Source organism: Rattus rattus, chromosome 14 (genome assembly GCF_011064425.1).
Source record: "Rattus rattus isolate New Zealand chromosome 14, Rrattus_CSIRO_v1, whole genome shotgun sequence".
Classification (NCBI taxonomy): Eukaryota; Metazoa; Chordata; class Mammalia; order Rodentia; family Muridae; genus Rattus; species Rattus rattus.
This window is the reverse complement of record NC_046167.1, coordinates 22,460,961-22,476,481: the sequence shown is the minus strand read 5'-3', so window position 1 is coordinate 22,476,481 and position 15,521 is coordinate 22,460,961. Positions and strand designations below refer to the sequence as shown.

General features: G+C 44.6%; 1 protein-coding gene across 4 annotated transcripts in view; it reads right to left on the bottom strand.

Moving 5' to 3' along the window:
• Positions 1-4,972: 4,972 nt before the first annotated feature.
• Adarb2 (adenosine deaminase RNA specific B2 (inactive)) overlaps positions 4,973-15,521 on the bottom strand; it is a 542,810-nt gene continuing 532,261 nt past the window's right edge. For 2 of the 4 annotated variants that reach the window (XM_032884792.1, XM_032884795.1), the window contains 2 exons: positions 9,769-9,947; positions 4,973-6,003 (listed from right to left, as the gene is read on the bottom strand). In XM_032884792.1, coding sequence (XP_032740683.1) covers positions 5,827-6,003; positions 9,769-9,947 — 356 coding nt within the window. In that variant the 3' untranslated portion in view covers positions 4,973-5,826. The remainder of the gene's footprint in view (positions 6,004-9,768; positions 9,948-15,521) is intronic. The other 2 variants (XM_032884793.1, XM_032884794.1) reach the window with 2 other exon arrangements.

Below are 15,521 nucleotides of genomic sequence, written 5' to 3'. Positions count from 1 at the left end.
GAAAAAGGCCAGACAATCCAGGAAAGAACAACTTTACTTGATATTTTTATTCACTTAAGAGAAACATTCACTTATCAGGTATCACCAAAGTGCAATTTACAGAACTTAGAAGAGGCAAATTAACATGTGTAAATTCATATTGTAAGGTTTTGGATTTTTATTTTACAAATATTACAAATATACATCCATTGATACAATATTGCCATTCAATCATGCTTTTTTTAATGTACATACCTTCAACTAAGAATGGACTTTTTTTAAATGTTCATTTTACTTAAAAAGTGCTGAAAATTAGCTGGGCACTGTTGGGAAAGATTTCTTTAAATTGATTCACAGACTTCTGGGAGATAGAAATTGGGTGCCCACGTGAAAGAGGCACTAGAATCCAGATACTTTTTATTTTTATTTTCAAAAGGGTGTATCATCTCTCCAACCTCTAAAAAACACGAGTTGGGAAATAAGGTGGTATTTTCTCCAGGTTTTGAGACTGTACATTTCCCTGCAGGGGCGCTATTGTTTGGTTGAAATTTCTTGCGACATGGCCACTGGCGATTCTTTTGGTTAGAGGTCAGATGAAATGGACATGCTCTGGGAGTCCAGAAGGATCGCTGTAAATCCACCCAAGTCACGCTATCACGTGAACACATAGGGAGCTTCCTGACCCTGAGCAGCAGTCTGTCTGGTACTTCACTTCTCTCGGGTACACCAGGGGATCAGAACAAACAGAGCGGACGTTTAGCAGGAGGGAAGCACGGACAAAAGGAAGGTGGTGGTGGGAAGGGAGAAGTGAGTCTAAAGAAGTAGAATTGCCGGGAGAATGAGCAACCTCGTTTTCTGGTTTCCCAGACTTGGGGTGGGAGGAACTGTATGGGGACAATGCTCTGTTCTCTATGGCATCTCTCCGGTGGCTTCCACATATGCCATTTTGCGTCTATTTCCTTATTTCTCCAGCATCACTTATCTGCTTCATAATGTGGAAGAAGTTTAACAAGAGCCACCGATACCTTAGCATTCCCAAAAATAGTTGTTTCCACGATCAACTACGAGTCAGAACCATGGACAGCGCCCAGGAGTCCATCTGCTCCCTCCAAGCCTTCTATCCATAGAATATAACGATCTGCACCCCATGTTTCCCCTATCACTTCCCTGCCCCACACCCCAGCTAAAGGTTGATTTTGGTGCTATCACCTTTCCCGGGGCAGCACTTTGAATTCTCCACTCCTTCACGAACTCTGTAAACATCCAGAGCTGGGGGTAGTTTTAGAAATGTTCAGCATGGTCGATTTCTTAGTCCTATACAAGATTGTAGATTCTGAGAACTCTCCTCGACAGGAGTGATGGAGAAACAGGCTTTGCTGAATGCTGAGACGTGGGCGGGAAGCAGTGGTCACAGCAGTCAAATGGTAGCACGGAAAAAGGAAAGACATTTTCTAAATTTCCTTTGGTTGCTATTAGAAAGTGGTCATTATTATCTTTCGGGCCAATTGGGTCATTTTGTTAGAATGGCTTCTTAAAAGTGATCATAGAAGTTTCCCTAAGTAAAAAAAAGTCTACTATATTTAAATTTCAATTGTCTCTTTAAATTTTTTTTTAAAACAAGATACTATAGACTCGTCTTGAAATTTATAATCTAAAAATAGTATTTCATCAAAATACTGTAACTATTCTATTCTGGGCATTGGTATTACTATGTATTTACTGTTCATGGCTCATCAAATATGGTAAACACTATACAAAAAAAGCACTTAAATTTATTGATAAGAACTGTCCCGTGAGAAGGAAATTATGTGGAAAAAAATATGAGCTATGCATCTTTTGGAAAAGCAACTTAGCCTGACATCTGTGAGAGACAAAAAAGACATCACAAAATCAATCATAGCATGATAGATATATACAGGTTCTAAGAGGAGCACAGAAATCAAAAGGAAACGATTGTTAGAGACTTGCAAATCTTTTCCTTGGCAAAACCCCCAATCCAAAGAAATCCTAAATCCAATAACTTGATATTTTACATTGTTGTGAAATCTTTTGCTACAGGTGAATGAGCAGTGCTTTCGTGTCCTTGGGGCCTTTACCATGGGCCTCAGTCCTGTGGGGAGGCTCACAAATGATCAGACACTGGTGTTTTGACTGAGAGCCAGGCAGGAAACCCTAATGTGCTTATCTCCCCAATAGGAAAGCAACATATGTTTTGGAGACAGATAAAGATAATGCTGACTCCTATGTGGAGTTTAGGAATGAGACTCAAAGGGGGTAGATACAGAAGACAGAGGATTTGAAAACGAAGGGTGTGAAGATCGAAGAGATTGGGCGAGGGGAGGAGGGGATGGCTTTGGGATAAATCAGATATATAAGAAACAGTCAAGGTGGCTAAGCTGCCTGCCTGCCCTCTTTATATTCTAACCACATTCTTTTGGATTCGTTTGGCTGTATTTGTTTTCAGAGTGACTAATAGATAAATATCACCTATTTATGTTTCACTCTCGTGGAAACTTCAGAAGGGGTGTCGCTGAGGCACCCCCAAGACACTAATTCAGTAGTTAAAATGCAAGGAAGCCTACAGCAGTGTTGCCACTGACCCTTTCAGGGTTTATTCCACGTACACTAGATGCTATGCCCAATGTCTTATGCCATTCACACCCTGTACATCTATGCACACCAGACCCTACACCAGATTCGGTGCCTGGCTACTTCTTGAGTGGGTGGTGTTTCTGCAGGTTAAGGGCTACACATATATGGTCCAATATGGTAGAGGTGTGCAATCCTGATGTAGCTACCTGCCTGCTTCAGATAATAAATGTACCCAAGCCTTTCATTCTTCGTCCTTAATACCTCTTTGTGTTTTCCAGTTTCTTGAAGATCGTCTTCCCCTGACCTCTGCTTCCAAGCATGTGGCAGGGTTCACTTTGGATCATTTCAGTACACCTCTTTTCATTGAAGAGATCCAGGGACCCTCTGCCTCCTTCCTCCCACCTCCTTTATTTCACACTCACTCTGACAAGTATCTTGCAAGATAGTCAACTACTTAAAAATTTTTTTCCACAAGGTCTCTTTGGAAAATCCCCAGTTTCTTAAAATTGCACTTGTAGCGTTAAAAACATTCTTTTACCACTATAAAAACTGTGGATCCCCTAGCTCTCCTATATAGGAGTCTCCTGTTGGCTGAACAAGTGATTCTCAGGACTGGAGAGTTAACTCAGTGGTTAAAAGCATCTTCCAGAGGACCCATGTTTGCTTCCCAGCACCCACACAGGGTGTCTCACATCTGCCTGTAATTCTCACTCCAGTGGCCCTGACACCCTCTTCAGCCTCCTGCAGGCACCTGCACCCACATGCACATACTCACACACACATACATGTAACTACAATAAATAAGCAAATCTCTATGCTAGTGCCCAGGGGTGGAATGAATCCTCCGTTCAGAAGGAGAAAATCATCTTTAGGAGAGTTCGGGTTGTTTTTGGAAAACCAGTGCTTTAGACATCGTGAGTCATGGACCTAGCCCTGGAGTTTATGCACACGATGGTGCCGGGCAGCAACTGCTTTCTCTGTCTCATGCAGTGGCCAAAATGTGGGTGTTCATGAGAATATCTGAAAGGGGCCCATTCTGCTTCTTTCCATCTTGTTTTAGACCTCGAAGTTAATGCCAATTATTATTTTTTTTTTATAACCAACGACACCGTTTGGAGCTCACGTCTCTGAAGGGCTGTGTGCTCTTCATCCAACAGCTCAGAATACAAATGATTGGAGGGTGGGTCATAGAGTCCAGCCAGGAAGTAACTGTGCCTAACGGTTGAAGGATTGCAGCTAAGCCACATTCAGCTCTCAAGGTTTCTTGGGTTTCTAAGCTTCCTTCTAGTGATATATCAAGTATCTGAGATTCCTGTAAGTTGGCCTTTTGATCTTAGCCTTTACCCTGAGTTAAGATTCCACTTTCCTCTGCATCTACGAGTGACCCGAGTCACTTATTTGCAGAAACACTGCATGTCTTTGAAAGTTTATCTTGAAAGTATTCCTATAATGGCACTCATATTCTTTTCTCAAAGGACACTAGTGATGCAATCTCATATTAAATCCAAGGAATTAATATCTCTGCTCTTCTTTTTTATCGAACCAGATAGCGGCAATTCAATGTGTTTCATGCTTGCTGCATTCTTATGATATCTGCAATATAGGATGGGATAAATGAGACATGATGTAATGGTTGAAATTTACTGGGGACCGAGGAGCTGGAATTCTAATCAAGAATCCCACATCCTAGAAGTGGTTTCTCCTATACTTTAGGAACAAAACAAAATGAAACAGAAACTGTAATGCATCTCAGATGGGATTAAAAGGGAGTTGTTTATTTTTAACTTAATGTCTATGATACTTTGCTCGCATTTATACAGGTGTACTGCATGGATGTGTGGAGTCACTGGAGCTGAAATCATGTATGGAGCTGCTGTGCGGAAGTTAGGAACTCAACCAGAGCCCTCTATGGAAGCAGCAAATGCTCCTAACTGCTGAGCCATCTCTCCAGCCCATCAGACGGGATTTCTTAAAATAGAAAAGATTAGACACGTGTTAACTAGCTTGATGAATGTTAGAAACGAGCTCCGAGTGTTTAAAAACAATTAGTTCAAGAAACATTGGTTAGCAGCATGCCTCCCCCTGGCCTGTAATTTTTCCCTCTTAGGGATGATGATCTAGGCTAAATATTAAAGAAATCTATGTCTACCCATGAACGCTGATGCCTGTTCTAAAAGTGGCATGACTCTGTCCCTTTAATTTTGGCCGCTATGGTAAGACATCATCATCATTGTTATTTTCTTCATGCAACATGATGATCAAGCAACCTAAAATGATTGATTGAGAGCATGTAGCTCCTCGACCTAAAGATTGCATTGAGTGGTATGTGTGCATGCGTGTGTGAGTGTGTATATGTGTGTGTGTGTGTGTGTGTGTGTGTGTGTGTGTGTGTTTTCTTTCTAATAAAAATTCACTTAAAAATTTAGAATTTGATCTAAGACTCGGCTTCATTACTCGTACCTAGCAGAGAGGTTACTGGGTAGTGGTTAACCACCCTAGACTTCTCACTTCCATGGCTGTCATTGTCTGTGAAAAGCAATGGAGACCTTGTCATCAAGTGGATAGGCTTGGGTTTGTTTGCAACATTCTAGCATTGACCAGTTTAAGAACAGAGTTTTCTTAGCTCATCGATCATGACTCTTTCCTGTCTCAGGTAACTATCCCTTTGTGTCATAAGCATAGCTTTCACCTTAGCTGCTCTTCAACACTGTCTGTCTCAAGTCCTTGAAAAAAAGTTGGAAAGGTCTGAATAAATAATGAGAACAACATAGCATTCCTGTTGGATTCTTTGGAGTTGGGGAGGCCATGGCTTTCCTGTTCACCTGTGGCTTATCTTGAAGTGCCATATAAACTTGTGCTGGTGAGACTCGATCACACCACTAGAGAGGCCCTTGGAAGGGGAGGGAAGCCCAGAGGAAGGTGCATGATACTCCACTTTAGTACCACTTTTCAGTCTCGCCTCTGGGCTCCCCTTGCCTGGACAGATAATTTCCTTTTGACACCCAGTAAGGGATGGGGCTGATATAATGATGCTTCTATCTCTAGCTATGGTGGACAGGTACTTGGAGCTAACAGCCCAGGGAGAAGCAGCAGGACCCAAACTCAAGTGTAGTCTCTCATCCACACATGAGGCCATGTGTCCCTAAACAATGAAGGAGAACAAAGGTCAAGAACTGATGGACACACCACACCATCATACGGCTTCATCCTCTCCGGGCATCTCACTCTGGTCCAATAGCCAAGGAGTCTAGCGACTTAGAGACTTAGTAGAAACTGATCTTGCTCTGGTGGTTTTCTCACCCAGGTGCCAAGACCAGCTTTCTGAAAAGCCTTGAAGAGCTGCTGTTTAACAGACTGGTAGGTATGAGCCCCCCGCTTGGCTTCACAGTACATGGAGGGTGTGTCTCCGTGGCCTGGGATCCGTGTGCTTAGCTGTGGAAAGAAAGAGAAAGTCTGTTCAGCCTGTCATGTGAACACAAGGAGTTTCACAAGCCAAATACTAGCTCAATCTCAACCTTTTGCTTCTCCTAACACTACAGTGGCAGGGCTTTGGGAGATGGCTTATTTGGTAAGGTGCCTGGCTCACAAGCTTGGGGACCTCAGTCCAGATCCCTGATATGAGGTAAAAAGCTGGATGAGTTTGTGCAGCACTGGGATGGTGGAGACAGGTAAGGGCCTGAGATTAGCTGGCTAGCTAGTCAGCCACTTGGTGGGTTTCAAGTTCAGCAAGAGACCCTATATCAGACCCAGCATTGACTTTTGGCCTTCAAACTCGTGTGCATATGCATATGCATTCTCTACCATGAACATATGAACTCGCACATACACATACGTGTGAAAGATCAAACCAAACGAAAGTGCATTTGTCTGAGTTTTCTTGGAAAATTTTGTGAAAAACCCGATTGTTAAGGATACTTTCCTTCATCGGAAGTTTAGATGATTAACACATGTATAATGGGACACGTGACTTACCTTCTATTAAGAATTGCACACTGCTTTCTTAGCTGAGTGTAATGACACACACTTATAATCTCAGCACTTGGGAGGCTTAGAAGGATAGCCATGTTCAAGGCCAGCCTGGGATATATAAGAAGGCCCCAACTCAAAAGGAAAACCCAGCAAACCCCAGAAAAAATCAGAATGGCATTGATAATAAAACCTGATTAGGTGGAGAAGGGTTGCCAGGTTGGGTTTGTGTACTAACAGCATCGTGGCAGGCAGGAGAGAAGGACTTTGAGTTATGTTGTTAGTTAACTGGGAAGGCAGTAAAAGTAGGATGTTATTGGGCCTCAGAGTCATAGGAGGCAAAAGGTGGAACAAGGTGAGGCAGGGAGAACATCACTGATGTCTTTAGTTCCCCAACGGAAGGGCAGGAAGGCAGAGGGCAGGCCCACGGTAGGGAAACTTTAGATAACACTGCAGGCTCTCCCCAGAGTGTTTGTAATCAATGTGTCCACTTTGAGGACAACAAGAAGAAGAGGACTATTTGTTTAGCAAGCAAGAAGAGCCTGTGCTTCCCCAAACCTTCCAAACTCTTTGGAAGAACTGAGACATGGGAGAAGGCATGGTGTAGGCAGAGAGTTCTAATCAGGACTGCAGCATATTGTGCCCTAGACCCACATCTGCATGGCTGTGACAGGCAGAGGCAGAGGCAGAGGCAGAGGCAGGGGCAGGGGCAGGGGCAGGGGCAGGGGCAGGGGCAGGGGCAGGGGCAGGGGCAGGGGCAGGGGCAGGGGCAGGAGCAGGGGCAGGAGCAGGGGCAGGGGCAGGGGCAGGGGCAGGGGCAGGGGCAGGGGCAGGGGCAGGGGCAGGGGCAGGGGCAGGGGCAGGGGCGGGGGCAGGGGCAGGGGCAGGGACAGGGGCAGGGGCAGGGGCAGAGGCAGGGGCAGAGAGGCAGACAGTTACAGCCAAATAGATAACTGCAACCTTTAACATTCTTTGGGTAGACAAAAGTGTTTGTGTTTGTATATCTGCTTTTCTACTGGTTGATATACAAATCCAGACATGATTATTGGGTGTGCATGTCATATGGGTGAACCTATGTGTGCAGGTGCATATGAAGACCATGGATCAACCTCAGGAGTACTGTTCTCCAGGAACAGCCAACTTTATTCTGTCTTTCTCTCTTCCCCCTCTCTATCTGTCTCTCTATCTCTGTCTCTATCTTTCTCTTCTCTCCTCTTTTTTTCTAAGGCAGGGTCTCTCATTGGCCTAGAGTTTGCTGATTAGGCTAGGCTGGTTGTCTGGACAGCTAACTCCAGGAATCCATTAATCTCTGCCTCCCCAGTTTTGGGACTACTCGTCAACCCTGCTGGACCTTTTCTCATGATCTCTGGGGCTTAAACTCAAGGCCCTGTGCTTGCAGAGCAAGAGTTTCATTGATTGAGTTATATCCCAATACAGAAAAATGAACAAAATGCTTTTCTTCATTAGCCCATTTTTGCTATTTGCATTATATTTTTTAATTATAGTCTGCTATGCTTTAAAAGCACATAAAAGCCTGCATTTCAGTTTTAACCACCCAATTGTAGTTGCTATCTATTGATGAGTGGAAGCAGATTCTGAAACATTCTTGTGGTAGAAATGAGTAGCCTTTGGGCTTGGGGAAAATGCTAACCCCGACAGTCACATTTTTGAAATTCAGTTGGAAATCACCCACTTTCCCCCTTTATTTCTTCCTTTCCTCTCTACCTCCCTTCCTTCCTCCGTGTGTGAGTGTGTGTGTGTGCGTGTGTGTGTGTGTGTGTGTGTGTGTGTGTGTGTACATGACCTAACATGCATTTGAAGGTTAGGGGGCAACTTGTGGGAGTCAGTTCTCTTCTTTAACCACTCAGGACTTGAAGACTGAACTTGGGTCCTCAAGCTTGGTGGCGAGTCCACTAAGCCACCTTTCCAGCCCTTGTCTACTTTCTCTGAGGAGTAATTTCTTTATCTATGAACTTGGAACAGTATTAAATCCCCTCTCTCTTTTTCAATGTTTAAGAAAGAGATCTACTATGTATGTCGTGGTTTGGATTTAAATGAAAGATTTTGTATGTGGCTTTGAGTATGTTGTTCCAGCAAAGCCTTTGCTATGTTTGGGTCAATCAGTAGAGGCTGAGAAGTTGTTATGAGGCTGTTTGGAACTTGAAGAAATGTTGTCTTGTTGGAAAGTGTGCACTTCACCAAGTAAAGTATAGGTAAGGGTTTATTATATGTGAGAGCTTGCAGCTGCACTAATCTTGGTCCTGAAGACACTCCTGGCAAAAACCGAAGTTCTTACTTTTGATTATGACTAGCTATAGTCAAAAGGATTGAGATTTATATGGGTTGTCTGCTCTCATGAGCTGCAAAGGGCAAGATAACTTTGGTAGCTGGAACCTTTCCCAGGTCCAATTAGCCTTGTATAATGTTTGAAGAAAGTAACTTGCTGGGTGTCCGTCTTCCCTGAGAGGCTATACCCTTCTGCTCCTTCAGAAAATGAAGCCTTAGCATCTTGTGAGCTTCTCTTTCTACTACAACACCTACGAACAACATCAATCAATAATTATATTATTTTATTTTATGTGTGTGCTTGGGTGTATGGCTGTGCACCACAAGTGTGCAGTGCCTGCAGGGGCCAAAAGAGGGCACTAGATCCCCTGGAACTGGAGCTACAGACAGTTGTGTGTGGCCACGATTTCTGAAACTGTACTTAATCACAAGTTTAAGTCAAGTGCACTTAACCACAGAGTCTTCTCTCCAGCCTCTTTTATTTATTTATTTATTTATTTATTTATTTATTTATTTATTTATTTATTTATTTATTTATTTTTTCTGGAGCTGGGGACCGAACCCAGGGCCTTGTGCTTGCTAGGCAAGCACTCTACCACTGAGCTAAATCCCCAACCCCCTCCAGCCTCTTTATATACCTTTCTTATGACACCCTGCACAAACCAACTGGCCTAGTGTGGTGGCATTAGGTGTCCGCCAATAACCTTCTTTGCAACTTGATTTCACAGAGACACATTCATCAAGCCCCGATGGTTCATTTGGGGAGCAAAGCTCTGAGGGCACGGAGGAAATTCCTGGGCAGCAGTAACCCTGGGGACCACTTCGCACATCCTGTTTCGCGGTTACTGCAGACCAGGTTACTCTTTTTCCTAGAGCTTCCTCGGGGTTTTAACCCGAGCCCAGGTACAGCTAATTTTCTCCCCGGAAAGGACCGGTGCGACCTACCCTACCATGCAGCCGTGCCCACCGAGCAGAAAACACGTGCTTGCAGAGCCGGGATGAGCCCCCACAGCTCCTCTTCCCAGTTGTGGCATTAATGATCTCCAGGTCGGCACTGCCCACGACCCAGTTGGCACTGAAGTGGGGAGACTTTCCTGGCTGCCGGGCCTCGGCGTTACTCACACCTGTCAAGAGAGAAATGGGAGGCAGTCAAGCTTTCTGCTAAAACAGGGCTCCTGTGAGAGCAGATAATCCTCAGTAAAGTTTGGGTTTGAACTGGGATGAGACATTCACATAAACACCATCCTGTTTTTCTCTTTCGAAGATTTAGGAGGTTGGGGATTTGGCTCAGTGGTAGAGCGCTTGCCTAGCAAGTGCAAGGCTCTGGGTTCGGTCCTCAGCTCTGGGGGTGGGGGTGGGGGAGACAAAATAACAAATAGTGTCGAAGGCATGGTTTTACCTGTCTAACTGGAGGTTGAAAGCTAAGTTCAACTCTGATGAGAGCCTTGTATTAAAACCCATTGCCGGGATCTGCTGCTAACCTTTTAATTGGAAGGATTTTATGGGCAGATCTTTCATCTTCCGTGAATATATGTTTGTTGAATGAAGTAATGACCAGAGCCACTTGAAAATTCTAAGAAGGTGAGTTTATTGGGCACCCTCTCAATACCACAAATACAAGATTAGTAAACAGCTCCTGAAAGAACCTTAGGCTTATGGTTCAGTTTTGAGGAAAAGACCTCTAGTTAATTAAAGGATACATACATACATACATACATACATACATACATACATACTCACATGTATGTGCGTGCGCATGCACACACACATACACACACACACATACACACACATACACACACACACATACACACACACACACACACACACACACACACACACTGGGCTATAAATTGAGCTCAAGGCCAGCCGAGATACCTGCTTCCAAGTATAAAAGAATCAAGAGGGCTATGGACATACAGCCCAGGAGCGGAACACTTGCCTAGCACATAGGAAACCCTAGGATCAATTCTCAGCACAGTGACTCCATTTTTCTAGATGACAACAAAGAACAAACCAAGCTTGGGTTCTTCTAAGCTATGGTTCCCTTGTACCTGAGTGGATCTTGGACTCATGAATAATCTTGCCTATGAGCCTTCCAGAATGTTCATTAAACCCAGGTTTTTACAGAGTACCTGTCCTCCCCTGTTAGACCATGAATTCTGAAGTCCAGGTAGGGTGCGACCCTTATAGCAATCCTTCATACCACAGAGCAGAGAGAGGAAGCCAAGATGCCCCACTGTGGGAGATGCTCTCCCCAGCAACCTGGTATATCATTATGCTTTCTGGCTTACACGCTCAGCTCCAGCCTTACCTCCTGCTTGGTTATCTTGCAGTACTCCTCATCTTGGATTAGGACTTCCCGGAAATGTTGGGGGAAGGTTTCTGGTAACCTACAGTGAATACCTGCCCTCTATGATCATCCCTAGGATCCACCCAACACAGCCAACTGTCTGGTGATTTCTCATTTTCTTTCCCCTTTGAAGGTTATGTTTGCTGACCCATCACCCCGGGGAAGGATCGCGTAAATAAAAGCATGGTTTGGAGCCACGTGGCCCAGATAAATGCTGCCAGATGGTATCCACCGCAACCCCATGCACGACAAATGGCGCCATCCTATGTTCTAAATGATCTACAGTATGGCCAGTCTTTGCTCAGAGTCTCAGGGACCCACCATGAATATAAGCAGACAAGGAATTTGATCTTGGGTCTGGACATTTCACTGGTGTTCTGGAAGGTTCTGTTTCCAACCCAGAAACCCTTGTCAGTTGCCCTCTTGCCATGTCTCTTGTGTCTCTCATCCCCTACAGTTCCTATAGATTCACCTGTATAAGTCCTGGTCCAAAGGCAGTCCAGATGGATCTCTCTCTCCTCTTGTCTAGTTTCACCTTGTATAGGTCAAACCTGCCATCCACACATCCCGGCATACTCTCTTCTGTTTCTCTAGCCATTGACACTAGACAGGTGGACTTATTAGGAGACGTGTTTAACCACGACCAGCTCCACGTGGCCAAGGATAGCTATGAATGTGGCCCAACATAAAATCACTAACTTACTGCACCAGTTACTTTTTTCACTGCTGGGATAAAATGGCTGACAAACAATTTAAGGAAGGAAACATTTTCTTTTTCCTGGCTTACAGTTGGAGGAGACACACTTCACCATGATGGGGAAGGCATGGCAGGCAGCGGAAGTGGGAAGCTAGCTGGCCATATTTCCTTTACGATCGGGAAGCAGAGGGCGAATAGGAAGTGACGTGGGTCTATATGATCTCAAAGCCTGTGCCCCACTTCCTTCATCAAGGCTGTACTTCTTAAAGGTTCCACAACCTTCTTAAACAGCCCCAGCATGTGGGAACCAAGCATTGAAAAACAAGCATCTATGGGGAACATAGACACTTTCAAACCACAAGACACTCAAGATATAAGCCTGTTGTTTCCTTGTTGTCCTTGTGTTTTATTTTGTGACTTGTGTGGTTCTCTCACATGAATTTTGCAGATGGAAACATTGTGTCAAAAGCGTCAAAGGGATGAACATACCCTGGAACTCTCAGGTCTGTTTGCCTATCACATGACTGTATGGAGCCTGCCAGGAGGTACCAGAGATTTCTGCAAGAGCATTGTATTTACTCCAGCGGGATGGCTGCTCAGGTGTTCCTGGGATGCGATACCCTGAGTAGAGAAGCCCAGGTGTTGGGAAGCATTCCAGCTATAAATCACTACTGGAAGGGCACATCAGGAGGCCAGGGCCTGTGTTCAACTCCATGTGTGGGAATAGTTCCCATCTCAGCAGAAGACCTGCTCAACTGTGTGTCCAGTATTCTGGGGTAGAACGGAGACGTGTTCTCTTAGCACATCATGCTCATTAACTTTGCCAATTGCCACCTAAACAGCCCAGATCCTGGACTGAAAGTCACCCTGTGACCTTCTTCTGGTCATGGATGGGCAATGTTGGACATTCAGGCAAATTCTATCCACGTCAGCTCTTTCCCCTAGAAGTGATTTGCTATTGTGACTGCCCACCCCTGAGAGCTGGGCAGGGGGAAACAATCTGGCCCATTGGCAGCCATAGACTGTCCTACTGGGCAGGGACCATGTTGGCAGGAAGAGGCAGCTGTTGAGGTCAGGGACGACTGGGTACAAAGGGATGTGATAGCTGCTTCGGAATTGTGGGCAGCCAGGCTCAGCCGACTGGCAATTTCTTCCGTTCTTTGCAGCTCTTCTCTCCGTCTTCCCTGTCTCTCCTCTCCCTTGCCTTTACATTGGGCTTGACCACTGAAGCACGTATTCAGGGCTTCTCCAAAATTCTAAAGTCTGAACTCAAGAGGAATGCCTTTGAATGCCTGATCTCAACACATGACCTTCCTTGCAATTCTTCCCACCTCTGCTTCCTGTTCTGTTTCTACTTTCCTGGAGACAGCATTGAGCTTCGCCATTGGCTCTCAGCAAGCAGACGCACCTGCCTTGGAGAAGGCTCAGCTGCTGCCTGGCTGCTGGGCTCTGCTCTCAATCTCTTTGACTGTCGGACTCGCCAGGGCTTCAGCCGTCCCAGAAAGTTAGCCCTGAACATTCACGTTTCTACCCATGGAGAATGTAGGGGAAGAGTGGAACGTGAGCGGTACATTGGATGGGAGCCGCAGGCTAATAGACTTGTGGGGTTCAACGTGAAGACAAGTTTCGAGACTTAGGAACTGGAGAGACCTGGTTTCCAACCTCTCTCCATCCTGGAGACTGCACACATCATCCATTCTCTTCTTTTGCTCTCTGATGACAGCAACTTCATCTCATAAGGTTAAGCAGAGGTCAAATGCTGTAGAAAAGAGCACTGTCTGGACATCCAATGCTATACCAATTGTTATTTAAAGAATGATTTGAAGGTCACCTCTACTCTGTTTAGTTTTCTCCAAACCACACGCCAAAATATTCCCAGTTATAGGACAGGAAATATCTCGGATTTAGTGATAGATTACCTGATTGTTCCTGGGGATGGAGTAACCAACAAGCAGAAGTCAGGAGGATTTTTATATTAAACATACACTTTATGACATTTATACATTTGTCCAACATTTACCTTTAATACTTCTGCAGGAGTTATCATTGTCTGAGCCTCTAGTTTAAAGATTATTTTTATTCTATTCCTTTGCCTGCAAGAACAAAAATCCTCTCTAAAGCAACTGATGGGAATGGAAACCCAACCTTTGATGTCATTTAAAAAAAAATCACCACAATGAAATGTCACTCGAAATATATTTAGTGCCAGCAGAACAATTTTGGCATTGCTATAATTAATGATTGGTTTTGATTAGAGTAAAGGAGGTGGAGCTGCGTGGCAGACACACTTGAATGTGATGTGTGGATTTACCAGTGTGCAATGAAACATATGATTACCTCCCAGAGCATCCCCATCAGTCCAGCACCACAGTATTTTGCTGTAGGGCAAACCCTGCAAGGATGGCAACAATGCCAGGTGTCGGGAGATGGTCTCTGGGTGTTGTGTTGGAGTGAGGGGGAGTCTAGTTCCTTAGCCACTGGTCAACACCAGGTTGCCTCTTTCCATGAGAAGGACCATGATGGTGTGGTGATGAAGGGTGGCATGGTGACAACGCTCTGAGTCATGGTGAAAAGGCTGCCCTCTCAGTTGTGCCACTTTTGTTTGTTTTTGCATTTTATTCTGTTTCAGGTGATTGTTTTTGTTCCCCATTGGCCACCCCCATCACATTCAAACACACAGTCCCTTGGATGTGAATGGGGGCTTTGAGAATACATTAATAAGATAATGATATGGCACCCAAACTTTTCTGTGTTTTTTGGTCCCTAGAGAGACATTTATTTCCTATGAAAACGTTTTCATGTATTTAAAAGAGCTCACTACATGTAGATTTTGTAAATTTTAAGCCAACACTCCAGGTACGGTTTTTGGTAGTCCTGTATATGCACACAGATGGAATCTCTGTAGATTTTGTTCTCCTCCCCTCTTTTCCTTTTGGTTTCTCTCCTCCCTCTTCCCATCTCTTCCTTCCTTTTTTGTGTATGTTATGTAGGTCAGTGCTATATACATTTGAGTTTACATGTGTAGTGTGTATGGTGCATGTGCATGCATATAGGTTGTCAAATGTCAGTGTCCTCTATATTTTCTGCCTTACTTCCTGAGGCATGATCTCTCAGTAAACCTGAAGCTTACCACTCTGGCTGGGCTGGCCAGTGTGTACCCAGGATCTACCTGTCTCTGTGGTTCAATGCTGAAGTCATAGGCAGGCATGTCCATGCCTGGTTTTTAACGTAGGTGCTAGAGATTTGAACTCAGGTCCTCAAGCTTGCACAGAAAGCTCTCTTATCTACTGAGTCATTTTCTAGACCTGAGATTTTTTTCCCCCTTATAGTCCATCCATTTACTCTACTGTAGGTATCCACTGTAGGCCATTTCCAGGCCAGTGAAGATTGGTTTTAAAAGTGTTTAAAGACCATTAGGGGCCATACTGCTAAGCTAGGTTTTGGATTTTGTTGGGTAAGATGGCGGTACATCCTCGCAGGCACGGAAGGGGAAGACTGATCTGTGTTTAACGTATTCTTCTCTATGGTTAGAGATGTAGAAATACATGACATAAATCACAGGGGCTATTCTTCATGAGGCAACATGAAAAGATTTAATGTTAAATCACAGTCGCATGGTGAGCTGGGAGGTAGCCTCAGAGCACCTGC